The sequence below is a fragment of the Manihot esculenta genome, chromosome 1 (assembly GCF_001659605.2).
Source record: "Manihot esculenta cultivar AM560-2 chromosome 1, M.esculenta_v8, whole genome shotgun sequence".
In the NCBI taxonomy this organism is placed as follows: Eukaryota; Viridiplantae; Streptophyta; class Magnoliopsida; order Malpighiales; family Euphorbiaceae; genus Manihot; species Manihot esculenta.
This window is the reverse complement of record NC_035161.2, coordinates 38309761-38335352: the sequence shown is the minus strand read 5'-3', so window position 1 is coordinate 38335352 and position 25592 is coordinate 38309761. Positions and strand designations below refer to the sequence as shown.

At 35.1% G+C, this 25592-nt stretch overlaps 3 protein-coding genes across 7 annotated transcripts; 2 read left to right on the top strand and 1 right to left on the bottom strand.

Moving 5' to 3' along the window:
• The first annotated feature begins 6643 nt into the window (after nucleotides 1–6643).
• LOC110621882 lies at nucleotides 6644–7279 on the top strand. Its single transcript, XM_021766161.2, has one exon. It carries the CDS (start codon nucleotides 6658–6660, stop codon nucleotides 7096–7098), a length of 441 nt encoding a protein of 146 aa, XP_021621853.1. The 5' UTR covers nucleotides 6644–6657; the 3' UTR covers nucleotides 7099–7279.
• A 277-nt stretch (nucleotides 7280–7556) lies between these two features.
• On the bottom strand, nucleotides 7557–10623 carry LOC110621871 (rho GTPase-activating protein 2). Its single transcript, XM_021766150.2, has 4 exons — nucleotides 10118–10623; nucleotides 9174–9294; nucleotides 8728–9078; nucleotides 7557–8570 (listed from the first exon to the last, which is right to left on the bottom strand). The coding sequence occupies exons 1-4, from the start codon at nucleotides 10432–10434 to the stop codon at nucleotides 7983–7985; spliced, it is 1377 nt and encodes a 458-aa protein (XP_021621842.1). The 5' UTR covers nucleotides 10435–10623; the 3' UTR covers nucleotides 7557–7982.
• Nucleotides 10624–14014: 3391 nt separating this feature from the next.
• On the top strand, nucleotides 14015–24780 carry LOC110612048 (sister-chromatid cohesion protein 3). Of its 5 annotated transcripts, none has more exons than XM_021752700.2 (23): nucleotides 14015–14238; nucleotides 14325–14484; nucleotides 15298–15410; nucleotides 15665–15757; nucleotides 15870–16033; nucleotides 16140–16376; nucleotides 16489–16633; nucleotides 16718–16896; nucleotides 16990–17135; nucleotides 17227–17354; nucleotides 18487–18660; nucleotides 18940–19101; nucleotides 19245–19445; nucleotides 19521–19655; nucleotides 19760–19963; nucleotides 20089–20233; nucleotides 20709–20815; nucleotides 21143–21202; nucleotides 21508–21585; nucleotides 21880–22145; nucleotides 22256–22383; nucleotides 23448–23717; nucleotides 24089–24253. In XM_021752700.2, exons 1-23 carry the CDS (start codon nucleotides 14194–14196, stop codon nucleotides 24103–24105), a joined length of 3357 nt encoding a protein of 1118 aa, XP_021608392.1. In that variant the 5' UTR covers nucleotides 14015–14193; the 3' UTR covers nucleotides 24106–24253. The 5 variants fall into 5 exon arrangements, with proteins under 5 accessions (XP_021608392.1, XP_021608419.1, XP_021608401.1 ...); XM_021752727.2 differs by having other exon boundaries at nucleotides 22259–22383; nucleotides 24089–24250; XM_021752709.2 differs by lacking the exons at nucleotides 21508–21585; nucleotides 24089–24253 and adding an exon at nucleotides 24286–24780 and having other exon boundaries at nucleotides 21143–21280.
• Nucleotides 24781–25592: the final 812 nt, after the last annotated feature.

The window sequence follows — 25592 nt, the reverse complement described above, 5'->3', positions numbered from 1 at the left end:
GACCATTTTAAAGGGGGCTGGCCAGACCTCCTTCGGCGGCCAAACGTGAAGCTGAATCCATGCAAGGTTCGGCGGCCGAAGTCACCTTCGGCGGCCGAACTTGCCATTTCTCTCATAATGCTTTTCTTTCAAAACCTTAGTCCTTAAACCATTTTAAAACGTTAAAAGCACTTAAAACATCTTCGAACACACATGTATTACCCTTCTAGATACGTCCGACACCCGAGATTCCACCGGACGACAGGAATTCCGATGCCGGTCTCTAGCCGGGTATTACACCACTGCCCCATCCAATCATTCAGAATGGTCCATTTGGCCTTTTACATTGCTCCTGTCCCCTTGATTCTTTATCTGAACATTGGGTCCTTGAGTATGTCTCGGTTGTTTGGGTTTTTTGCCCCCGAGTGCTTTCCGAGCTGTCTTTCCTCAAGCGTTTTGCGAGCTCTTTGCTACTTAGACCTTTCTCTAGCCTAGCCGAGTTGGTTTAGTACTAGCAGTCAATTCTCAAGGTTAGTGCCTCCGATGATTGCCCCTGGTCCTTTGTTTGGTTCTCTATCTTGGTATGCATTTTGCTTAGGATTCGCCTCGCCTTAATTTGGTTTGCCTATTGGATTTACCAGTACCGAGCTCATTTTCTTGAGATCAACATGGTGCTTTGGCGCTTTGGCGCCGTGAGCCTTACATTGGCCTTTAGTAGGTCGCATTGCTACATGATAGATGCGTTAGGGCGCCTTAGTTTAATTTCGTTATATGCTGGCTATTTTGCTATATCAAGGTCTTATTAGCATATAATCCGAGCTCTTTCGAGAGGTCGGATTCAGATTTTTTATTTCTGTTCCAGCACTCTCTTGAGGTCAGCATGGCGCTTTGGCGCTTTTGGCTGTTGTGTGAGATCAAAGTCTCTTTACCTTTTGACCTGAGCTCCTTTGGAATGTCGGAGTTTAACTTTTCATTTATGGTCCAGTGCTCCAATCTTTTTTTTGAGGTCGGAGCTGTGTTCTTATGAGTTGTTTTTGCGTGTTGTCATCGTATGCCGCTGTTTGTTGTGAGCATACAGTATTTTCTTTTTTAATAAAAGGCGAAAAAATAGTTCCCTTCGTCCTCTCAGCTCAGTTTTGTGGTGCTGGCGATCATTTTCCAAGACCAGTCACCTACCTCACTGAGGGCTTGCTCAAGATTCAGGCTCTTAGGCCTTACTGTCGCTTCCAGGCTCTTTAGCCTTGCATGGGATTCACGCTCATTGGCCTTACTGTCACTTCGTCATCTCAGCCGGTTTTGTGGTGCTGGAGGTCATTTTTCGAGGCCAGTCACCTACCTCACTGAGGTCTTACCCAAGATTCAGGCTCTTAGGCCTTACTGTCACTTCCAGGCTCTCTAGCCTTGCATGGGATTCAGGCTCATTGGTCTTACTGTCGCTTCATCATCTCAGCCGGTTTTGTAGTGCCGAGGGTCATTTTTCAAGGCCGGTCACCTACCTCACTGAGGTCTTGCGCAAGATTCAGGCTCTTAAGCCTTACTGTCGCTTCCAGGCTCTCTAGCCTTGCATGGGATTCAGGCTCATTGGCCTTACTGTCGCTTCGTCATCTTAGCCGGTTTTGTGGTGCCGGGGGTCATTTTTCGAGGCTGATCACCTACCTCACTGAGGTCTTGTACAAGATTCAGGCTCTTAGGCCTTACTGTCGCTTCCAGGCTCTCTAGCCTTGCATGGGATTCATGCTCATTGGCCTTACTGTCGCTTCGTCATCTCAGCCGATTTTGTGGTGCCGATGTCATTTTTCGAGACCGGTCACCTACCTCACTAAGGTCTTGCGCAAAATTCAGGCTCTTAGGCTTTACTGTCGCTTCCAGGCTCTCTAGCCTTGCATGGGATTTAGGCTCATTGGCCGTACTGTCGCTTCGTCATCTCAGCCAGTTTTGTGGTGCCGGGGGTCATTTTCCGAGGCTGATCACCTACCTCACTGAGGTCTTTACTTAGGATTCATAATTTTTTCTGCAAAATAAGAGCTTGCACAGAGCGTATATAATGAGGATGCTCGTTGTTAATTCAATAATATTCATCAATAAATAATATGTCGCACATGTCACTTAGTTTCATATTTCAGATAGATGTAAATATTAGCTCTAACTAACAATATTAACTCATACAATTTAGAGATTCAACAAGTAATATTTTGTATGTGTAAATTTCTCCAAGATTTTTCAATCTATAAAATACATGATCTTTCTCTTAGGAATGTTTGTGCTAACATTAATAATAAAATTGTCATGACAATACTTGAATTTTAGTGTTATGTAAGCAATTATCACGATATTTAATCTCAGAGAAGTATACTTTAATTAAATTTAGCATTATTATTTACATGCAAAGCATATCTTTTAATAATTTATAAAATTCTTTGTATTCAATAATAATTAATCAAAAATAATTTCCAGTAACTAAAGACAGTCTTGAAATTCTAAAGCAAAATAATAAGTATACACAGTAAGAGGCAATTTTAAACAGTTGGAGTCTTTTTACCTGAACTCTTCTACAGATCTATTTTTCATCATTTGTTGTGCAGTTTGGCCTCGCCTATTTGTTGTCCAGTCATAGAGCTGTCCAATTTACCCAACCTGTTTCATTTTTTCTAGCATATTCTTCTTTTTTTACTTTATTTTATTTTTTATTTATTAATTTTCTCTCTAATTTATTAACTTGGAACTCTATAGCCGACTTGCCCATCTAACCTTTACAACATAGATACTGCCGACCTCACAATTTCAACAAATATATACATCACTTATTTTATTATTATTTTTTCTTTCTACAGAAAATATTAAAATTTGATACTCATAAATAAGTATTTTGATCTAAAGTTTCACTTCACCAGGTTTCGAAGAAAAAGTTAGTAGTAATAAAATTCAATAAATATTAAAATAAACTATCTGAAAGAGTATCAAAATATTTCTAAACATAATGAATTTTTCTTTTCAGCTGGGTTATTGTAAACCTTCAACTTCCTTTTTGTATAAACTTTCGTACCTTCATGTGGATCTCAATGGGTGAATTTAGTGTAATACCCGGTTAGAGTCCGGCATCGGAATTCTACATTCCGGTGGAATCTCGGATGTCGGAATCCTCTAGAAGGGTAAGCTTTCTGTTTTTGTAACGGTTGTAAGACCTGGCCGGGCCAGGCATACTGACACTGGAGGGAGTTTTGGTGGTCATGTCCATCCGTAATGTGAAATGTTTGTGCTGTGACGCATTTAATGAGAGCATGTAATGAATGAACTGTTTTCAGTGTTTCTACTCACTGGGCTTTATAGCTCACCCCTTCCCCTTAACCCCAGTTTTGCAGGCTCAGAGGTCAGGGAAGGATCAGCAGAGGTCAGAAAGAGTAAAGAGATGTGTTATAGATTAGTGTGGACATGCAAACTTGTAAAGAGATGTAAAAATTGTAACGAGCTATGTATAGTTTTGTGCTTGACCCAGATGTGATGTAAATCCCTCTTATGTATATATGGTCTGTTTTATGGATATGTCAATTGATGAGTATGGTAACCAGGTTTAACATATACTGTGTGGACTCAGCTAGGGCTTGAATGAATGCTCTGGCAAGGGGGTCTGTGTACAGAGTTAGGGCATGCACAGGTTGAACCATGGTACAGAGTTGAGTTTCCAGTGTTTTACAAAAAATGTATGATCATGTATGGGATTTTACAGGTGCATAGACAGTAGAGCAGGCTTGCTACGGGTCCCGGCGACCTTAAGTCGATCTGGATCCTAGCGCCGGTAGCGGTCCGATTTTCGGGTCGTTACATTTAGGAACTTTAGAAATATAAAAAATCTCTTTCATTCCCATAGACGGCGCCAATTGATAAATCTGATTTTTCTCTTATTCCATGATAGATCTGGTTTTCTTCTTGCTCTATCATATGGGTCCATCATATGGGTCTCTCAATATTCGATTTGATGAAAGGACCTGCAAAATAAGAAAAGATGGTCAAGGGTCTATCGGGGATGCCCCGGTGGAGACCCTCCGATGTTCAAGTCAGATTCATGAACTAATTTAGTCGAGATAGACCAGAGTTGCAGAGAAAAGTAAAGTAAAAACATGGAGCCGAGGAAGAAGCCAGAAGAAGAAGAAGGAAAGAGAAGAACCCCTTTTTTACCTGCCCCTCCTGTGTCCTGCTATTGTGCTACCTGTCTACGTCACTCAGTCCCGTATGTACGGACGTGTCAAACCCCCTCTCCACGCCAAGCGGCCATTTAATTCTCTCAGAGCGCGTGCGGGCAGGGCTGCGAAGTGACTGTACCAGCTTCTCTCCCTCACATCACCGGGCTGGACTTCTTCCTGCTGGGTCTGGGCTCGGGGGTAACCCATCCGGCCCGGCGTGTCTGGGTCGAGACCTGAGATGCTGAGTTGGTCAGCCTAAGGAGGGTTTGATGGGTTTTGGGTCACTGTTCTTCTCTTGGGTTCGGCTTCGCTCAGGATAGAGAAAGTTAGAGGAAGTCTAGCGGTAAGAAAATGAAGAAACATGAATAAAAATTGTATAAAACTCAAAAAATATAATATAAAATTATAGAACTTATTACATTTAGGTGTTTTGACACTTTGTGATATGGCTGACTTCTTCCGCACTTTACGATGTCACGTATTTACATTGACAAAAATGTAAAGCAATATATAAACTTAATCTCTTTTCATTTTTTTTAGGAGGAAAAGGAAAGTAAGGATTTCAACTTTCAATTTTTTTTGTTGAATTATATATGTTTTTAAAAAACTATTAGACTAATTCAAGCTTGACAATTTTTTTTTTTAAATTCCAGCATTGTATTTTAGAGTAAAATAAAAGGTATTATGAAAGAAAAATAATTACAATGATGATAAAGCAAAAAGGAATCACAACACTAATAAAAAATAGAGAAATGCTTCTGATTAAGACAAAGAAGAAAAACGAGTAGTAATCTTCCACGTTTAAATCACGCTCACTATAAATATCTTTTGGTTTTGGATTTGACTAATTAATTATCAGACAATTGTCTTTGTTAGCTTTGAATATTATTTGATAAATTTCGCGAATTTTGTTCAAAGCTAACATTCCGGTCTTTAAATCACTGTTGAATTTTTCACACTTCTACCATCTTAAGTCACCATATTATATTATATTATATTAATTTCTGATAAATACTATTTTTCATTTAAAATTTAAATACAAAACCTCATGCAATTTTAATATTATTATAATTTCTTCGTTTTTAATTGCATTAACATCTCTAGATTATTTATTCTTTTGTTTGAAATTATTTCACATATATTCATTTTTATAATTTTTAAAATGATTTTAATATCATTAACTCTAAAGTGATTTTATTTTCCAAGTTTTTTTTTAATAATTTTTAGTATTCGCCTTCCAAAAATATTTATTAGTTAAGTTTGTATTTTTTTTTTACATTTTAAAAAAATGCTATAAAACACATAAAAAAATATTATTTAAAAAATTATTATAATTCAGATAACCGATAATTAATCAATCAAAGAGAATAATATTTTTTTATACAGAGTTTAATCATTCTATTAACAAAAATAATTGACTGATTGAAAAATATGCTTGAATGAAATATATGAAAGTTAAAAATTATAAGAAAATATAGTTATTACAATCATACTGATTTTTTTAATTGAAAAGGACATCGACGTACATAATACACCACATAATAGTAAAGAGTTCATCGTACACTTAACATAACGAATATTCTTGTTAAAAATCCATTGAATATTCTTGTTAAAAATCCATTTAATATCCGTAAGAGCAGTTCAAACTCCACCAACAATCGTATAAAAACAATGAATGTTGTTGAAAATACCATGAAGAGCTAAGCTTTTGCTATCACCAGCACAGTTCAACTTTTAATGCACGCTCTAAAAACCAACTACTTTGCTTATTTAAAAAAGCTTTCATAATTTTTTTAAATAGAATAAAGTTATCAAATTTATTTATTTATTTTTTTTACACCACAGTCCCAAAATAATACTAATAATAACTTTTTCTTCTGGATTGCAATAAATAAAATCAAATAAACATTAGATGAATTCTTTGAATAAAAGTACGAACTTGTATGTACGCTGCCACACTTCTAAGTGATCAATGCCTCTTTAAGTAAAAAATAAAATAAAAATAATAACTAAAAAAAAGGCATGGCACGTGTAATCTTTCAATTGGACACATGGGCATACTTGCATACTATAAATATTTGCTTCTTCCAGACCTTCGACTCTGACATGGTTGGTTTAGGTTTATTTTGAAATTATTTATTTTATTTAAAAATAATTTTAAATTTTTAGAAAAAATTAAAATTTTGAATTAAAAAATTAAATTATTTCATTTTAAAAAAATCAATTCTTATTTCAAACGGGGTTAAATCAATCAATTCTTTTTTCTCAAAAAAAAAAAAAAGAAAAAGAAAAATCAATTCTAATATATTTTCCTTCTAGAAGATTAGGCATATTTGATGGTTGTATCTTTTCTCTCTTCTTGCCTTTTCTTCTGCGCTATAATAAACTAATAATTTTCTTGAGGCTCTTTTCTATTGAACAAACTCACACTTATCAATTCTATCCCTTTATTTATTAGTTTATATAAAGACCAAACTAATAAAGACCTTTGGTATTTTCTATGCAAAGAAAATCAGAAGTCTCTCAAACTGTTAAACTCATGGAGAGCTTCTGGTCTTTCTATTCCAAACAAATGGACACCAAGAAAGATGTGGATCTCTCTTCTTTCTTACTCGTTGAAGCCTCTGGTGATTCTGAGAGTGATTTTGATCCCAACTCAGCCATTAAAGATCATGTTGATGATGATGCACAATCATGCAGCTGCGATGTGTCGGATTACTATTCTCGTGTTACTGAAGTTCAACAAGAATCTGTTCATGGAGTTGATGATCATCATAAGGAGGTGGGAAAGGAGCAGGAAGACGAGGTTCATGGTTATCAAGAATGGGCTAATGGGTTAACAGTGAATCAGAAATCATGTGTTTCTGTTGAGTCGACCAATGAATCCATGAATGAGATGGAGAAGAACAGGCTCTTCTGGGAGACTTGCTTGGCTTCCTAAACTTTTTCTCATTCATTTTGCATGGTTTTCTTTTCATTACTGTTTAATTTTCTTTTCATATATAGCTTCCCCTGAGCTTAGGGATAGGGGTAAAGAGGTTAAGCATAGCTCAAATCCTTGATAGGAAACAAATGTACAGATGATATGCTGCTTATAAATTATGTTCTTTTTCCTTTTTGCATATTTTGAAAGAAGCATACAAATCTATACACATACACACACTCAACATTCATGGTGTAAAAGCAAAAATTAAGTTCAACTTTTGTGCTCAAAAGCAAGTAGTAGACGCCAAAGCATCAAAGCTCATCGAAAGTTGATTCATAATCAACTTTGTGCTCCAATAAAAACTTCAAATATTTTAGAGAATCTTTGGATGATATTTCTTGTCCTTGGCAGGATATAAGACAAACTGATGATAATAGAAGTTGATGGGATCAGATTCCACAGTCTCACAAGTATAAAAAGTGGTTGTCATTCTACTTGTCAATAAATTTATGAGAAATACAGCGATCTGTTTCAAACTATTTGAATGCAAATAAACAAACACATGGACCCACTATTCTTGGAAATATAGCGTGTTACATGGATTCTAGGAATTCAGCATCATAGACTTCTGCCTGTTCCCAAGAAAATTAGACTCGCATACATGAATTTTTCAAGGGTGAGAACTTCAAGATTAGAATTGAAATCCACACTACAGAAACGTAGAGTTTTCAGCTCCATTAAGAAACTCACGAAACAAGCAAAGTTCAGCCCAAAGCTGAACCATGACTCTCTAACAATCGACGACACTTGAATACTCCAAAGCCCAGTGTAAGCAAAGCCCACACAGTTGAGACCATACCAAACTCTGCAACCAAGTATTCACCTAAGCATTTCTAAGACTAAAAACTAGACAATCGACTGTCAACCATCTTCACATCATCAGAGTTCTTGTATGCTTTTGATGGGCTTCTTTTGTTAATTTCTTGGCCTATACCTCTCATACTTGCCCTGGACTCTTCTCCGTCACTTGTAGCTGAACTGGAACTTTCACTTTTGCTATCAGTAAATGAGATATCAGATTCCATTTTAAACCCTGAGCAAGTTCTGGGACTCGAAAATTCTTTAGATAAATCACCCGGCGATTGCTGAAAGAATATGTCGCGATCACTTCTGTTCTTATCCAAATGCCTCAAAAAGCAATCTTCTACATCACTCAATGACTCAACTTCATCATCATTATGAGGACTATAATGGGCATGATCTTCTTTATGGCGATCCAATGGTGCCTTTCTCAGTTCACAGCTGGTATCCGTCTCTTGCTGGCTATCGAAATCCTCATCAGTTTGTTGACCAGATGATTGAGACGACATGGGTGAATGTCCTCCTGTTACAGTTTCTTCACGTTCTCTTAGTGTTTTTGTGATCAGAGTCTTAAGCAAGTTCATTACTTGTACAGCATGCATCAGCGCCGTCAACGGATCAGACATCTAATTAAGGAAAAATGAAGAAAAATATATCAGCTTTATTGAGAAAAAAAAAACTGAACTATCACTTTTAAGACAAAAAATTGGCTTCCTTCGTATAATTCTCCATTTAGAGATAAAACAATGAGATGAAATGTGCTGACAAATAATGATTATGTACCTGAGTCATGTTTGGAGCAAAAACCATTGCTATATTTCTGGCATTCATTTTGTTGGAATCTTCTTCCTGGACAACATCAGCCATGAGGTCAATCGCCCAATTGAGCAACGCAGTTTCTGTTGCCTTTAGCTGCTTCACAAGCTCAACACATTCTTCTTCGGTGTTACATTGAAGAACTTGTTCAGGGGAAAGCCCATCCAGCACTCCTGAAGGAAGCTCTCTAAACCAGGCTTTTATAAGACCTGCCAAGCAATGTACATCAATATCGTTAGGCACAATGCCCCTATTCAGCTGGTCCCTTACGTGCTCCTCTTGGCCGTTCTCTGGGTTTATGCGAAAAATCCCTTCTGCCTAAAATGTGAAAAACGACGGAAGTGAAATTATAAGACTATTCAGTTAAGGTGATATAACACTAATTTTCTGAAAATGAGCAGAACAACTAATACCTTCAGACCTCCCTGTGAGTATAGCCTCTCCTGCATTAGCAAGAGAATTGTTGGGACACTGTTCCCTTTGGTATCAAAAGTACATTGCATTGATTCTGCTGAGACACCGAACACACTAGCACTGCAAAATTTTATGCATTCAAGTTAAATCCATGTAGAAAATACACAAAATGAAGCAGCAGAAATTAATATTTTAATCTATCTGACAAGAGAAATTGATTAATGCAATTAACAGACACCAAAAACAATGAGAAATTGCGTAATTAAGAGCACAAAATACAATTAATTTCTGCAATTTTGGATGATCCTGATCTGCTTCTTTCTGTAGTAGGGGGAACCTTATCCTATAACAATCCCCATCTTATTTATGATGATATTGAATTGATAAATGGCTTGATAACTGACAGGAATCCAATGATAGTGACTAGCATTGAGCCAAATTCCGTGATTTTAGTTGCTGTGGAAGAAAAATGATAGGAATGTTTAACTTGGAAGTTGATTCTAACAGATTAATTAAACAAATTATTATTTACTCGAATAAGCTAGAATAAAATTTCATTTCACATCACAAAGCTAGTATGTTTTTTCCAAGTGGGGGAGTCTCCGTTTTCCAAGCAGCGAGAAGAGGTTTGACCACACAATCCATAAACCCCAACATCTGATTCTGAGTAAAAAAAAGAAAAAGTACATATGCAGCTAAAATTTCAGCTAATTTTCAAAACTCTTTCTACCAATTCCTTTTTTTTTTTTTCTTAAAACAAATACTAGTTGGTCCTTGCTATCTCTCAGATCTACTCTCCCACCAAATCAAGTACACTCAAATAATTCTAAGCAAAACTCAGTTCAGGTCTGGTGAATTTAAGAGCTCCCACGAAACCCGATTTACAAAACGAGAAAGAAGAACATTGAAGGGCGAAAAAACTACGATAGGAGATAAACACTACCTAGCACTCGGGACCCGACACGGGATCTCGACTTCGAACTCCACAGGCAAACCCAAAAAACCGTTGAAGCGATCGAACGTGACATGTGAAATATGCTGAACATTCGTAGGCCAGCCAATCTCCATATGATTAACAGTAGGAATTCCATCTTCTCTCTCCTCAAAACGGCAAGACACCAACGACTTCCTTACAGCTTCCAAGAGAATCGCCATCATTGACAGCTGGTTCTGGTCGTGTTCGCTCCCTCTTGTACCCTTGGCTCTCGTAACCCCACCAGCGCAGCCACCTCCTTTGGTCACCATGACAATGCCAGTCATAATTATCTCAAACAACAAATCTCAGGCTAACTGAGTATGCAATGTGGGTCTGTTTCTCTCTCCGGGACAGGTAGTGAAGTGAATCGAGCCGATTTGTGGTTGCGGTTGTGAATGTGGTTGCATCGAAGGGACTCAGTTTTTCAAGTTTGAAGTTGGTTCTCCAACGGCCACTCCTTTCAAATTTTTAAAGGACCCTTCCCTTTATCTGTGACATTGGACATTTTTGACCTTACAGTGCTGTTGCATTAATTACCCATTAAGTTTTACTTAGCCTTCTTTAATTTCTCATAATCTAATCGTAAATCTAGTTAGAATACCGAAGCATAATTAGTATTAAATGATGTAATTAATTTTTAATTAAATAATAATAATATTCAAAAAATAAATAAAAAGCATTTGAATTTTTGAAACAGAGACCGTGGGATTTGACTATCAAATCTGACAGGACAGCTTTGTTATTTCCAACAATCAAACACACTTTTCCCCCCTTTTTGTGTTTTTTTTGGGTTTTTAGGGCTTTCTCGTGATTAAAGGGAAAGCAAAAATAGATCATCCTTTTGTCGTTTTGAGTTTTGCCTATCAACTCGAGGCCCAACGAAATGTTTTCTCCACCTTGATCTTGAATTTGGTTTACTTGTTCGTGGTCGCCCCTCGATATTCTCGATAAGTAATCCGCGGATTCGCTTATTTTCATTAAAGATTTACAATAAATTAGCATAAATCTTAATATAATCTGCAATTAATCGTCGTAGATAATCAACTAAATCGTTGGGCATTCATGTTCTGAGACTTGTGAGGCTTTGGATTCCGTTGCAATATGAAGAAGTTGACAATATTCCGGTCACTTATTGGCAAGCTAGCCCACATCCTTCAACTTTTTGTTAATATATAAATAATTTGGAAATTGAAATTCAAGTTATAGATAATTAAAGATAGTGAAATTAGTTTTAAAATATTAACAACTGAGTCCAAATTTATATTTAATAAGTTTCGTTAAGTAAATTTATATTAATTTTTTATAAGTTATTTATTAAAAATAATGAGGTTGTATAGAAAACATAATTTATTATAAAATTAGTAATAAATATTTATTCAGTAATTTCAGTGTAAGTATTATATCTGTTAATCATATATTAAACTTTTAAAATTATTATAATCATGAAAACATATTACGTGAAATTTGAAATCCGGGAATTGGGATAAATGGTGGGGTAGAGAATCTACAAACTTTGATACGGACATCATTAATTGAAATTTTTGTTTTCGCCATAGACAGAATAAAAAAAAATAAAAACATGAAAGGGAATTTCACGGGTCAAGACAGAGTGAGCAACACACGACAAGCGGCATTTTGTGTGTTTGTATATAATGTATATCTTCCAGAACAAAAGGCACTATTTGAATTTCGAATGCCACTTGCACTGATCAAATATTGGATCCCTTGCTCTTAGTTCCTCGCCCTTTTTATTTTTTCCTTTTTTTTTTAATTATATTTTAATTTCTAATTTTAATATAATTAAAAAATTAATCTTTTTATTTTTAAAACCAAACATTTAAACCTTTATATTTTTTTTTATCCAAACTAACAAATTTTTCATAATAAAATATGTTAAAATAGAAAAAAAAAACATAAATTCCATAAACACTCTTATTCTGCATCAAAAGATAAATTCCAGTTTCTTTCAATTTTTCATTCTCTTTTACCTACTTTTTCAAGAGATATACAATACTAAATTACTCATATATTCACCAAATCATGAAAATCTGTTTAACAATTTATTTTTCTAACCATTTTCGATCCACTATGGAGTTATTTCCTAATGGCAAGATCCATCTCTGTAGCCACATGACAAGTACCTTACATCGTTCAATACTAAAATGGACTCTTTAAAAATATTAGATGAACTGTTGAGTCTGTTTCTAAATTTGACAATATAATTCGTTTTAAGTTTTTCTATAATAAGTATCTCATCGCTTTTAATTAACTTTTTTTTATCGATATGACTAGTCGCTAGATCTTTCAGATTTTACTTAAAAGACTTGATTTCTTGCTTGAGTGGGAGCCCATCAGGAAAAAGACGCAGGTTAAACTCAATACGTATTATGGAAATTTTTTGAGAGCCAATTCCCGTCTCGATAAATTTTTTGACTCATAATATTATGAGTGGAAATGCTACTCATAATTAGATTTTTTGGGATGTTAATATTATTAAATTTGAGTGAGGGATTTTGCATTAAGGGAAATTTGAGTCATAATTTAAATCTCATTCAAATTTTGTTGGGATTTCGAATTTTGAATTTTGTGTCTATAGATGATATTTTGAATTTTGAGTTTGTAGAGAAATTTGTGTCTGTAGATGATATTTTAAATTTTGAGTGTAAAATTTACTATAGAGGAGTGCCTGCAATTAACCAAGAATAATATGACTTCCTTGTGTAGTTTTTAGACCATTATTGTTTTTTATTTAGAATGAAAAAAGATATGAATTATTATTTTCTAATAGTGATTTTTCAATTTCGATGTTTCAGTCGACTCCTGAGTAAGTCATAATTCACGTAATACGATGAGATGAGTTTTACAATAATTGAAGAGCATGTGCGTACGAACATTATAACAATCCACACTGAAAAGCCTTAGCATCTTCTTCATAAAAGCATGCCATGGGGACGCCCGTTAGAGCTGAAATTAATGCTTGGTTATCACTTCCAACCTCTGGATATATGAAACCATTGCCAAAGCCAATTTCAACTAAATTTAATTGCTAGAATATCATGCATCTGGAAAGTAGCCATTGAAAGTCTAAGATTTAAAAGTTTTAATAAGCCAAGTTAAAACACATTCGTTTAATTAAAATTATTTAATTTTAAATAAAATAAATCAATTTAAATTTTATTTTTTTAATAAAAATTTAAATTCAATTTTTATTTAAAAAAACACAATTCAACTTTACTTATTTTTTAAATAAATTAAAATTAAACTTATTCGACTCATTCAAAAAATTTAACGAATTAAATTCGAAATACTTCTTGCCTCCGTCGGTTTATACCCTACCAGAACGCACGTAGACATTAACATAAAGTCGGTCGGTGATGGTACCGTCTAGGGGTGAGCAGTATTCGGTTCAAACCGAAAAAATTGACCGAATCGAATCGATTTAAAAATTTAGTTTAATTTTTTATATATTTCGGTTCGGTTCGGTTCGGTTTTTAATTTTAAAAATTTCGGTTATTTCGGTTCGGTTCGGTTTTGATCAGAAAAAAACCAAAAAAACCGAACCGAACCGATTAGTAATAATAATATGTTTTTTTAATAATATATAGAAATTAAATCATATTAAAATTAAAATATTTTAATTAAATTTTAGAATATTAAAAATAAAGTGTAAAAAATAAAAAAATTATTAAAAATCGAAACCGATCAAACCGAACCGAACCGAATCAGACCGGTTCGGTTCGATTCGATTTCTGACCAAATTCGGTTCGGTTCGGTTTTCATAAACACTCAAATTTCGGTTTTCGGTTTATTCGGTTCGGTTCGATTTTGAACCGAACCGACCGAATGCTCACCCCTAGACTACTACCGTCTGACAAAGGCCCGTAGTAAAGAGGCGGATATTTCATTTGGCGGGAGTTCCCATTCCTGTTTCTGCAAAATTAGGGCAAGCCTTCCGCCCTTACAATCACTCTTTACTCATCCCCTCCTCAGAAATTTCCATCCCCAATTCTATTTCTTTTCCCATCTTACCCAAACCCTAGCTCATGGATGACGCACCCCAAGATCCCGAATCTTCTCGTCCTCGCCCTGTGAGTCTCAATTCTTTATTTTTTTTTCTTATACTGGCATCTTCGTAAGTGCATGATATTTATTATTTTCCCCTCTCTTTTAACAGAAAAGGGGCAGGCCTCGCATTCACCCCCGAGAAACAAGTGACGAAGGTCCCCCCAATCAGGCGGAGCGAGAGGCATCTCCCGACGATGTCGGTGAGGTCCGTCCTAAAGCTAAACGGAGCCGAGATTCGGAGGCGCAAAAGTCCGACCAAACCTTGATTGGTACTTAGCTCTTAGTTCTCATTACTTTAGAAGCTTATCATTGTTAAGTTGTTCAGAAATCTCTGTTCATATTTTGATTGGAAATCATCTGTGGCAGACTTGTTTACCTGGTTTTTGCGGCTAGGAATAAGAAAGTGTTTAGCGACTCGATTTTGCGGTTGGGTTGGAATTAAATCACCATTAGTGGTGGTTTTAATGAATAACATATATTATGATTCTTTTCTATGTGGTCATAATGCTGGAGAGCTTGTTTGTCCATCTATGTACCCAAATATTCATACTACAGAATTTGAATAATTATGGAGTATAAGCGGTTTGTTTTTGCTTTAATGGGTGTTTTTCATAGAATATTATGATCTGAGCAAAATTTCTTGGTTTTGTATTTTCTTTTAAGAAGGAAAGGAATCTCAATAAATACCGATAATTTTCTTGTGGAGTTTCATTAAAATTTGCTGCAATACCCACCAAAATTACAAATATGCTTTCTTAGATCCATCATAGACAGGTATTATGCAATATCTAATATTCCTCGGTTACAAAAGATGCTGAGGGGTGCCAAGTAGCTGTCTTGTTTTCCTAGCATCACTGTATCATTTTCATGAGGTTCGTGGCTGTAGATAATGTTTGCCTACTCCAGATATGAATGTGTTTGTGGGCTGTAGAGTTTGAGTTTACAAATATTCTTATGCATGCTAGAAATTTGTTCAGCGTCCTTTAAGAAGTTATTATTATTATTAACTTTTTTTTTCTGTTCGAAACGTTTTGCTTAGAGTTTTCTCTATCTGGCTTTTGCATGTTGATCACCTTCTGCAGAGGTTATCAAAGGTAATGGGAAACAGATTCCCCAAGTGGTAAAGCTTTGGGTCGAGCACTATGAAAAGGATCCAAAACCTGCAATGGTTGAACTCTTGACCATGCTGTTTGAGGTAATTTTAGAAGTTATGAAAATTAGAGGTACAAAACCACAAGAGAACCACAAATTGAGATCATTTAAAGTGATTGAAAGAAATAGATATTTTACATGTGACCCTATAAATGATTTTACAAATTGCAACAAGATCCTTATGATCATTGCTTGCTTAGTCAAACGTTACCTTGCTTGGGAATTCAAGCTCACTATTGCATCTCTCTCTCTATATATATATCTGATATTATACTAATAGCGTGTACAACTGTCCAGGCATGTGGAGCTAAATTTTATATCAAGGAAGAGTTGCTTGATGAGACTGATGTTGATGATGTTGTCGTTGCTCTTGTCAATCTTGCCAGAAAAGTATCTTACTTTGATTGAATTTTATTATACTCTTTGCTGTCAACTAAACAATCAGCTAGATTTTAAATGTTGTGGCTAGAGTGTTTGCTTATTTCTTCTATGGATTAATTAGGGGGAAGTTGAAGATTATCAAAGCTCGAAGAGGAAGGAGTTCAAGAACTTCAAAGAGAACCTTGTCTCATTTTGGGACAATATGGTAGTCGAGTCCCATAGTGGACCCTTATTTGATAAGGTTTTGTTTGATAAATGCATGGATTACATAATAGCATTGTCATGGTTAGCCCTCTCTCTCTCTTGTGCACACGCACACACAAAATGTCCAATTCTGGCTGAATTTATGAACTCAATTTGATTCAATTTTTATGGTGTTAACACTAAGCAGCACTCCTCCAAGAGTTTACCGTCAGATTGCTTCCTTGATGGGTCTTCAACTTGTAACATCATTCATAACAGTTACAAAAACACTTGGAACACAGAGAGAAACTACTCAGAGGCAGCTAAATGCTGAAAAGAAGAAACGAGTAGAAGGACCTCGTCTAGAATCACTAAATAAAAGGTTATCTACAACCCATGAAAAGATAGTTGTGTTGGAGGACATGATGCGCAAAATATTTACTGGGTAGGATTTTTTTTCTTGTCATTGTTATTACCGAAAGAGAAGGTATCCGATATAAGAAATTTCTTGTTTCTATTAAATTGCCTTTTGATATCATATTTGTTATTTTATGAAGGTTATTTGTGCATCGATATCGAGATATTGATCCTAATATTCGAATATCATGCATAGAGTCACTTGGAGTGTGGATTTTGTCATATCCATCACTTTTCCTGCAGGATTTGTACTTGAAGTACCTTGGATGGACGTTAAATGATAAAGTGAGTTAATATTGAACAATCTAGTTTTTGATTTATGATTGAGCTATTCAATTGTAACTAGCTTCTGCCTTATTGTGCTTGAAGAGTGCTGGTGTAAGAAAAGCATCTATCCTTGCACTGCAAAATCTTTATGATGTGGATGATAATGTGCCCACTCTTTCTCTATTCACTGAACGATTTTCCAACCGCATGATTGAGCTTGCTGATGACATTGATGTCTCTGTTGCTGTATGCTCCATTGGACTTGTAAAACAATTACTAAGGTACTCTCTCAATTACACACACACACACACACACACACACACACTGGATGTTTATCTGCATGAAACAAAATTGGGTCTTGTTGTGTATTTCAGGCATCAGCTTCTACCTGATGATGACTTGGGTCCTTTATATGATTTACTCATTGATGATCCAGCAGACATCAGGCGTGCAATAGGAGAATTGGTGTATGATCACTTGATTGCTCAAAAGTTTAATAGCTCTCAATCTGGCAGTAGAGGTTTTACTCTGTTTCTTTAGTTTTAGTTTAATGGGTTTTATCAAAATTGCATGGCACTAGGGCAGTTATGGTCATAACCATCCTTTTGCAGGCAATGACAATGGTTCTTCTGAGGTTCATCTCAGCAGAATGTTGCAAATTTTAAGGGAGTTTTCAACAGATCCAATCCTCTGTATCTATGTTATTGATGATGTTTGGGAGTATATGAAAGCAATGAAGGTACATTATTATTGTTTTCTGAAATATATAATGAAAGCTGAGTCGTGAAAGAGGAAGTGCTAAGATAGAAATGACAGAATCTAATCAGTGGCATTGAGTCCAGCTTGCATTGTTTTTGTGATTGTACTTTGCATCAAGTTTTTAAACTTGACCGGCTAGTGAATAGGTGAAGTTAAAGGTTTAAGCATTAAGATTTAAATGGAGTTGAATTGGGATTTAACCATTATATTATTAAATAAAATTATAAAATTAATAATAGTGCTTAAAATAAATTTAATCTTTTAGCATCGTAACATTTGTTAGAATATAATTTGAAGTTTTAATAACAATAATTATTTAAAAGAGAAATACTCAAATTAATATTTTTATAGTAATAAATTTATTTATAATTATGAAAATAAATATTAGTATATTAGAAATATATAAAATAGTCCATTAAAGAAATACTTTTTGCTGTAAATAATAATAAAATATAAATAATAATTTAACATACTAAAAAAATTATTCAAAATATTTGCTGTTTAAATTAGTAGTGTTAGAATTATTTTTTTTTTTTTCATTTTTCTTTATCATAGTTATAAAACAATAGTTGCTAATTATTTCATATTAATATGATATAGTAGGAAATACTTTTCATTTAATTAGTTGATTATATATATATATATATATATATATATATATATATATATATATATATATATAATTGTGATTCAATGACAAATGATGGTTGTGGTTCACAAGGTCATTGTGCATGTAAAACTCTCAAGGGTGCCAGGTCTGAATCCTGGTACTGCTCTTTCCTTTTCTTTTTTTTTTTAAGGTATTCTAACTGCCCAGTTTTCTGGTTCGTCAATTACTCAGCTAGTTTATACTGGTTTATTGAAGTTCATGGTTTAAGAGTTAAATTGGACAGGAATAGATTCTGTTTCCCGGTTAACTGGCCCATCCGGTCCAGTCTTAACAACAATACTCTACCCTGATAACTTTTCTGCACAAAGGACTTTTTTTGGTTGATAAGTCTTGTGCTGTAATTATAGTACACTATTATATAGGAGCACTAAGTTATTGAAAATGAGTAGGGAATATTTTATATGTTGCTTTCCAAGCTTGAAAAGCTTTTCTATGTGTGCAGGATTGGAAGTGCATTATTTCCATGCTCTTGGATGAGAATCCAATGGTGGAGCTTACAGATGATGATGCAACAAATTTGGTTAGACTTCTTTTTGCATCTGTCCAGAAGGCTGTTGGAGAAAGGATTGTTCCAGCTTCTGATAATCGAAAGCAATATTATAATAAAGCTCAGAAGGTGTGTAATTCCATGGCTTTATACATTATTATTGTTCCATCTGAATTTTAAGTTTAGCTGAATGAACACTGACTATTTGCAATCTCTTTTGAAATTCTAAATTCAGTAGGAATGATTCACCGTCTAGGTTATCTTATTTTCAGGGATTCAAACTCTGATGTGTTCTTTTTTTCCTTGATTCCATATGTCTCTCTTTATGGGTACCGGCCATATCTGTAGCATGGTGTTTGTATAGTTGCCACTTTATAAGAAAATATTAATTGTTTTTTAAATTTTTAGGAAATATTTGAAAGCAATAGAAGAGATGTTACAATTGCCATGATGAAGAACTACCCTCTGATTTTACGAAAATTCATGGCTGACAAAGCAAAAGTACCATCACTAGTTGAGATCATCATACATACGAATCTAGAGCTTTATTCCCTAAAGAGACAGGAACAGGTGGGCAGAAGAATCTTTTGTCTGTGCAATTCGTTTTATTTGCTTACAAATTAGTTTGATGATGACTGCTGATTAACTTGCACAGTAATTTAGCAGACTAATCAAATCTTGGATATTAATGTTTTATTCCTTTCACCTTTCAGAATTTCAAAAATGTCCTTCAGCTCATGAAAGAAGCATTTTTTAAACATGGTGAGAAGGAAGCATTGAGATCTTGTGTGAAGGCTATTAAGTTTTGTACCACTGAGAGTCAAGGGGAGCTAAAAGATTTTGCCTGTAATATACTTAAAAATCTGGAGGACGAGCTAATTGCTAAGCTTAGATCTGCAATGAAAGAATCAGTGGTACATTTCTATTTTTGCCTTCTACAATTTGATGCTCAAAAGGGGGGTTGAGATGTGACACACTTTAAATTGCAGGATGGTGATGAATATTCTCTTCTTGTAAATTTGAAAAGGTTATATGAGCTTCAGTTATCAAGGGCCGTGCCAATTGAGAGTTTATATGATGATATCGTTAGGAATCTCCACAATTTCAGAAACGTGGATGATGAGGTGCAATAGTTGAACTTCAAAAGACGTGTTTTTCCAAATTTTTCTTTAGGCTTAACCATAATCTGTTTCCTCATGCATTGTCATAAATTCTGTTGCTCATCCAGGTTGTCAGTTTTCTGCTTCTCAATATGTATTTGCATGTAGCATGGACTCTTCAGTCTATTGTTACTAGCGAAACTGTCTGTGAAGCACAGTTATCCTCCCTACTTTCAAAACGCAATATCTTGTTTGAGGAACTTGAATACTTCCTTCCTACCCTTTCTGAAGAACAGAGAGTTAGTAAATACCCTAATCAGCTAGCTTGCAGAGTAAGCTCTATTGTTACTATTTTTTTTCTTTGATCTATGATATCTGCAACAAGATATTGGAGATGATATAAACTATCAAATGTTTGTTATTTGCTCTAATTCTGATGTGAAGTGTGTATCTCCAGGTTTGTATTATACTTGCAGAGGTATGGTGCTTGTTCAGGCAAACAAATTTTTCTTCCACGAAGCTGGAAAGGTTAGGATATTGTTCGGATACATCTGTTGTTAAAAGATTCTGGAGTCTTTGTGAACAGCAACTCAAAATTTCAGGTGACTCATTTTTATTTTACTTGTTGCTTCTTGTGATAAATGTTTAATACACTAAAGCCAGCCAGTCTTGTAGATTGTATGATAAAATAGTTGGTTCTTGTCTGCCATATCTTGCTCTTATTTATTTATTATAATATATCGACTCAATTTTACTTGTTTAGATTGTTTACCTGACAAAATAGATGCTTAAATGAATGATTCATGTGTCATGTTCTGGTTATGCATTGTTGTCCTTGGGTTTCTTTTGGAATGATTCATTTTTGCAAAGAAGAATTCAAATGAGTTCTTACAAAATCATGCATGATTTCAATTTTTCCCAAAAATGATTTTTTTTTTTTTTGAGTTAAAGAGAATTTCATTCCCAACAAGAAAATTTGATAGAAAAGAAATCAATTGAATTGAATTATTACAAAATTCTTAATTCCAAATAGGGGTGTAATCTTTGTTTCTATATTTATTCCAATACATTTCACAGTTGAAACGGAAGATGAAGACTTGAATAGAGAGTACATTGAGGAGACCAATAGAGATGCAGTTATGATAGCTGCGGCGAAGTTGGTTGCTACAGATACAGTTTCCAAGGTAAGCATGCATCTGTTGCCTGTTAGATACTTGGGTGTTCAGAGTATGGTAATAAGGTAGCTTGAATGGTCAGGTTTGAGTATTCTTATTGGGCAATGTTGTAGACCATGTTCTTTGATGGATTTACTTTTCTTATTCTTGCTCACATTACTGTTGCAACTTCTTCCTTTTCTGGGAGGTCAAATAGTGGGGGTTGTGAATCTTGTGAAATGTAAATGTGGTGATTGAGATTTTCTTATCTTTGGACTAGATTCCATTATCATGCATGTAACGATCTCACGATCTCAGTTTGTACATTGCTTACTATATCTTTTACTTGTAATGCAGGAATCTCTAGCTCCAGAGATAATTTCTCATTTCGTGATGCATGGAACAAGTGTAGCAGAGATTGTTAAGCATCTGATCACTGTTTTAAAGAAAAAAGACGATGATATTTCCAATATCTTTTTAGAAGCATTGAAAAGGGTATGGCATGAACATTTGGGTGGTCTTATCACATGATGGAAAAAGACAGAACTATATGAATTTACTGATTTTTCTTTATTTATTGAACACATCTTTTTTAGTGTTGTTGTATTTACCATGTGTTTAATATAATAAAAGAAATTGTCATGTGCTCACTGTTCTAAAAGAGATTGTTAAGCATCTGATCACTGTTTTAAAGAAAAAAGACGATGTGTATAATAAAAGAGATTGTTAAGCATCTGATCACTGTTTTAAAGAAAAAAGACGATGATATTTCCAATATCTTTTTAGAAGCATTGAAAAGGGTATGGCATGAACATTTGGGTGGTCTTATCACATGATGGAAAAAGACAACTATATGAATTTACTGATTTTTCTTTATTTATTGAACACATCTTTTTTAGTGTTGTTGTATTTACCATGTGTTTAATATAATAAAAGATATTGTCATGTGGTGGCAGCTTTTGTGAGCATATTAGAATTTTGATGTTTTCAGGCTTACTATAAGATTCTTGGATATGAAAGATATATTCAAAAATTTTCTGAAAAAAATTGCATTTAAGACGCACAAGTTCATGGGACTTGCCTATTTTTGCTAGGCTCATCATTGGCATTTGGAGGAACTTTCTAGAAGCAATGACGGGGCCTTCACAGGAAAATCTTTCCAGGAGTGCAAGGACCTGGCTGCTCGACTTTCTGGAATGTTCATGGGTGCTGCCCGGAACAAGCATAGGGAAGCCATCTTAAAAATTGTAAAGGAAGGTATTGAATATGCTTTCATTGAAGCTCCAACACAGCTGTCTTTTCTCGAAAGTGCAGTGCTTCCTTTTGTATCCAAACTTCCAACATTTGATGTCCTGGAAGTGTAAGAATTACTTCTCTAGTTTTGGTATCTTCAGCATTCTTAATTTCATTCTGATGTGACCAAACAGATAGTTTGTTAAAACTTATTGGTATTGCTCATTGGTTTGCAAGTAGTCTAAAAGATGTCCAAAGCCGAACAGTGAATGTAAACACTGATGAAGATCCCAGTGGTTGGCGCCCCTACTATACATTTGTGGAGAACTTACGAGAAAAGTATGCGAAGAATGAAGGTTTGCCAGGTAATACTGCAGTTCACTTTCTGTATGACTGGAATCTAATTTTTGACATACTTGGGGTTTCCCTCTAACCCAATATTTTACTTCAAAAGTTTTAAATGCTTTTACTTTGCTCTCTCTCTCTCTCTCTGTGTGTGTCTCTCTCTATGTTGTGCATGTGCTTTGTGTGTATTTGTGGATATATATGCAGTCTAGGGGTGTGCAATTTGTTGGTTCAGTTTTGAACTGGAGTCAATTGTAATAACGGAAAACTGAATTCTGAAGATGAAGACGGAATTTAACTGAACCAAAAAATTTTGGTTTGGTTCAGTTCATCGGTTTTGTTATTTTCCATCAGATCACATTCACAGTCAACAGGCAACAAAATCTCCATAAGCAGCAATCAATTATGCATGAGTATCGATAAGCAATGAAAACATGAATTTTAAAATTTCAACTTTAACCTCCACAAATCTGTTTTTGCTATAGAGATGAAGAAAGAAAACAGCTAAAAGAATCTTAAAAATGTTAGATTTGATCAAAACCAGACTGAACTAGGACCAGGGTGGATCCCTCGGTATGGAGGTTAGCAGAACTGACCGGAATGGACTGCAGGCCATGTCTACCTGGAAGAATGGGTATTTTTACACAGTGCTAGATGTCTCATTGAAATCCCATTTTGTTATTACCCACATATCCTTGAGAGGTGCCGATGGAGAGCTAGACAACTTTCTTTCAGCGAAAGGAGGTTGTTTCCATGTTTTGAACCCATGACCTCTCAATCTCAATGGAACAACCTTATATTGGACCAAGGCTCGCATTTCAATCTATTACTGCAATATATTAAGATCTAGTTATACCTGCATTTGATGATAAGGACAGTTTCTCCATTCTTTCACTAGATGCCAAAGACTCAAAAGTAGTTTTGCTTGAGGTATGGTTTTTTGGCAGTTATTAAGCACCTTGGAGCTGCATGAGGCTGAATGTGTTATAGATGTTGTACCATCCTATTGTGAATTTTTGTTCTTGTTTTGAATCATGAATAGACTTTGGATTTAAGTATGTATTTTGGTGCCAATATGTTACAGAAGAAAGAGATGGGACTGCTGTAAGACGCAGGGGTCGTCCAAGGAAGCGACAAAACATAGAAGGAAAGAGACTCTTCGATGAACACAGTTCAAGTGAAGAGGAAGATTCAATCAGTGGATCTGATCATGAAGATGCGCAGGAGGAAGAGAAGCAAGATGAGGAGGAAGAAGAAGAGACTCCTTTGATACACTCGCTGAGGTCATCCAAATTGAGATCATTAAAGGTTTCAAAAGATGCAAGGGCAGGAGTTTCTGCTTCTAAAACATCAGGTATCATTATCCCTGTCTCTTGCATAGCTTGATTCTCTTTTCTTTTTTGTGGTCAAGGTGTTAATAGAATGTAGTTTAGATCATGTTGATTGTATGGGCTCAATGTTTTTGGCACTTGTTTGATGAATATCCACAGTATAATTCAAGCAATTTATGTGTGTGTGTGTGTCAGAGAGGAGAGAGAGAGGGAGAGATATAAAAGGCGTATTCCTACAAATTATAGAAGATACTTCTGGAATCATGTCTTCATTGTAATTAAATATGTTTGCTCCAAAAGTTAAAACGTGTCTCTGCTAATACACGACTTCCAAATGGCTATCTCTGACTGCTAATGCTAAGTATGTAATTTTCCCAACTATTCGAGGACACAGTACAGCCCTATGATTGAATACTACAATGGAGTTTTTGTCACAACTGCATCCATCAACTATGCAACTTGCCATCGAAGACCTAACTGCCTAGGCATGGACTGATACCGCATATAATTATGGGAATATTATAATTCACTACCCATGTTTGGCTGAGTAGCGATTGCTAAAGTCGCTTAGTGAATTTGTTCATTTTGCAGGGGCTTCAAACTAGTAATTGCCATTGCCCAAGTTATATTGTATATTGAAGGCACAACTCATGAGGAGATAGGACTTATTACATCTTGGACTTCTTCCCCCATCTGTTTGACGCTAGGGTTGGGGTCATCGTTGTATTGGATTCAACGAAAGATCTGTGAGAATACGATTACTAGGTGTGCCTGTTCATGGATGCAAATATACCGAATGGCTGCTCAAAGCACATCTCAAATCCAGACCAGAGTGGTGGAGATACCATGTAAATTGTAAAATGTAGCTGCACGGGTGGTATGTCTGGCCGCTCACAGTAATCATGGTTGTTTTCTTTTTGTGGTCAATAACCATGGTTTGGTGATTGAAATGCAGGCACATATCAACTAATTGGTAAATCACGGAGTAACAGCGTGTTTATCGGGTCTAACTTATGTTGCATGTGTGATAAAGTTAGTTGTATCGGATGTTTCTTTAGTTTATATATATCTCATATTTGAAACCAATTTCATTCTTATAAAGCATACAACAAAAGCACATTTGATTTGCTTATTGCACATAGAAGCGAAGGTATATGCTCGTGTTCTTGGGGTTGTGGGCATGAAGAAACTCTTTTCGAGGCCTTAACTCGCCCGATATTATCTACGATGACTTTCCGATCAATCAGAAGGTATTAGCAACCAGGATTTCTTTGCAACAATGACTCCAATTCCTCCATATCACTGCCTTCTCTGAGATTCTTCCAGGCAAAGACAAAGTAAGTTTCTTCGTGTCTGCCGATTTATCTTATTTGTTCTCAAATAATCTCCCTCGTTGGCTTCTCTACTGGAGTCCCTTTCATTGGATATACCGTCTTCTGCCCAATCAAAATCCCATATGTTCTCGGTTTGGGCATTAGCTTTGTTCATTCTAATTCTCGATTCAATTTGCTTACCTACTTTTAACATTCATTGAAATTTCTTACTCGAATATTGCAATTTGAACCCGCTTAAAAAAAGGACTTCAAATGGATGTGTAAACTCGGTTATGTCCATATGATGGATCATGTATTCCGCTAAACACAATAAATAAATAAAGTTAATATGAGAAATTTCAGCTTAAAACATGTAGTCGTCATGATAGAATATTTGCGCTCCTAACAAATTAATAATCTTGAAAGAAATCACCAAGGCCCCAAACTATTTAAGATCAGCTTGATAAAAATATCAATATTTTCTTTTTTATTGAGAAGGATTATCCTCGATTAGATCGAATTGAAACCTAAAACATAATGATATTTGAGAGTCTTGATTAGGATAAGTTTATATTTTGACCCCTG

Bases quoted from the DNA above. Each gene is read 5' to 3' on its own strand.
- LOC110621882 (XM_021766161.2), top strand. From the start codon at position 6,658: ATGCAAAGAAAATCAGAAGTCTCTCAAACTGTTAAACTCATGGAGAGC.
- LOC110612048 (XM_021752700.2), top strand. From the start codon at position 14,194: ATGGATGACGCACCCCAAGATCCCGAATCTTCTCGTCCTCGCCCT. The intron at 14,239-14,324 runs GTGAGTCTCAAT...CTCTTTTAACAG, and splicing joins AATCTTCTCGTCCTCGCCCT to AAAAGGGGCAGGCCTCGCAT. The intron at 20,816-21,142 runs GTAAGCATGCAT...CTTGTAATGCAG, and splicing joins CTACAGATACAGTTTCCAAG to GAATCTCTAGCTCCAGAGAT.
- LOC110621871 (XM_021766150.2), bottom strand. From the start codon at position 10,434: ATGACTGGCATTGTCATGGTGACCAAAGGAGGTGGCTGCGCTGGTGGG. The intron at 9,295-10,117 runs GTAGTGTTTATC...AAAATTTTGCAG, and splicing joins TGTCGGGTCCCGAGTGCTAG to TGCTAGTGTGTTCGGTGTCT. The intron at 8,571-8,727 runs GTACATAATCAT...TTCCTTAATTAG, and splicing joins TTGCTCCAAACATGACTCAG to ATGTCTGATCCGTTGACGGC.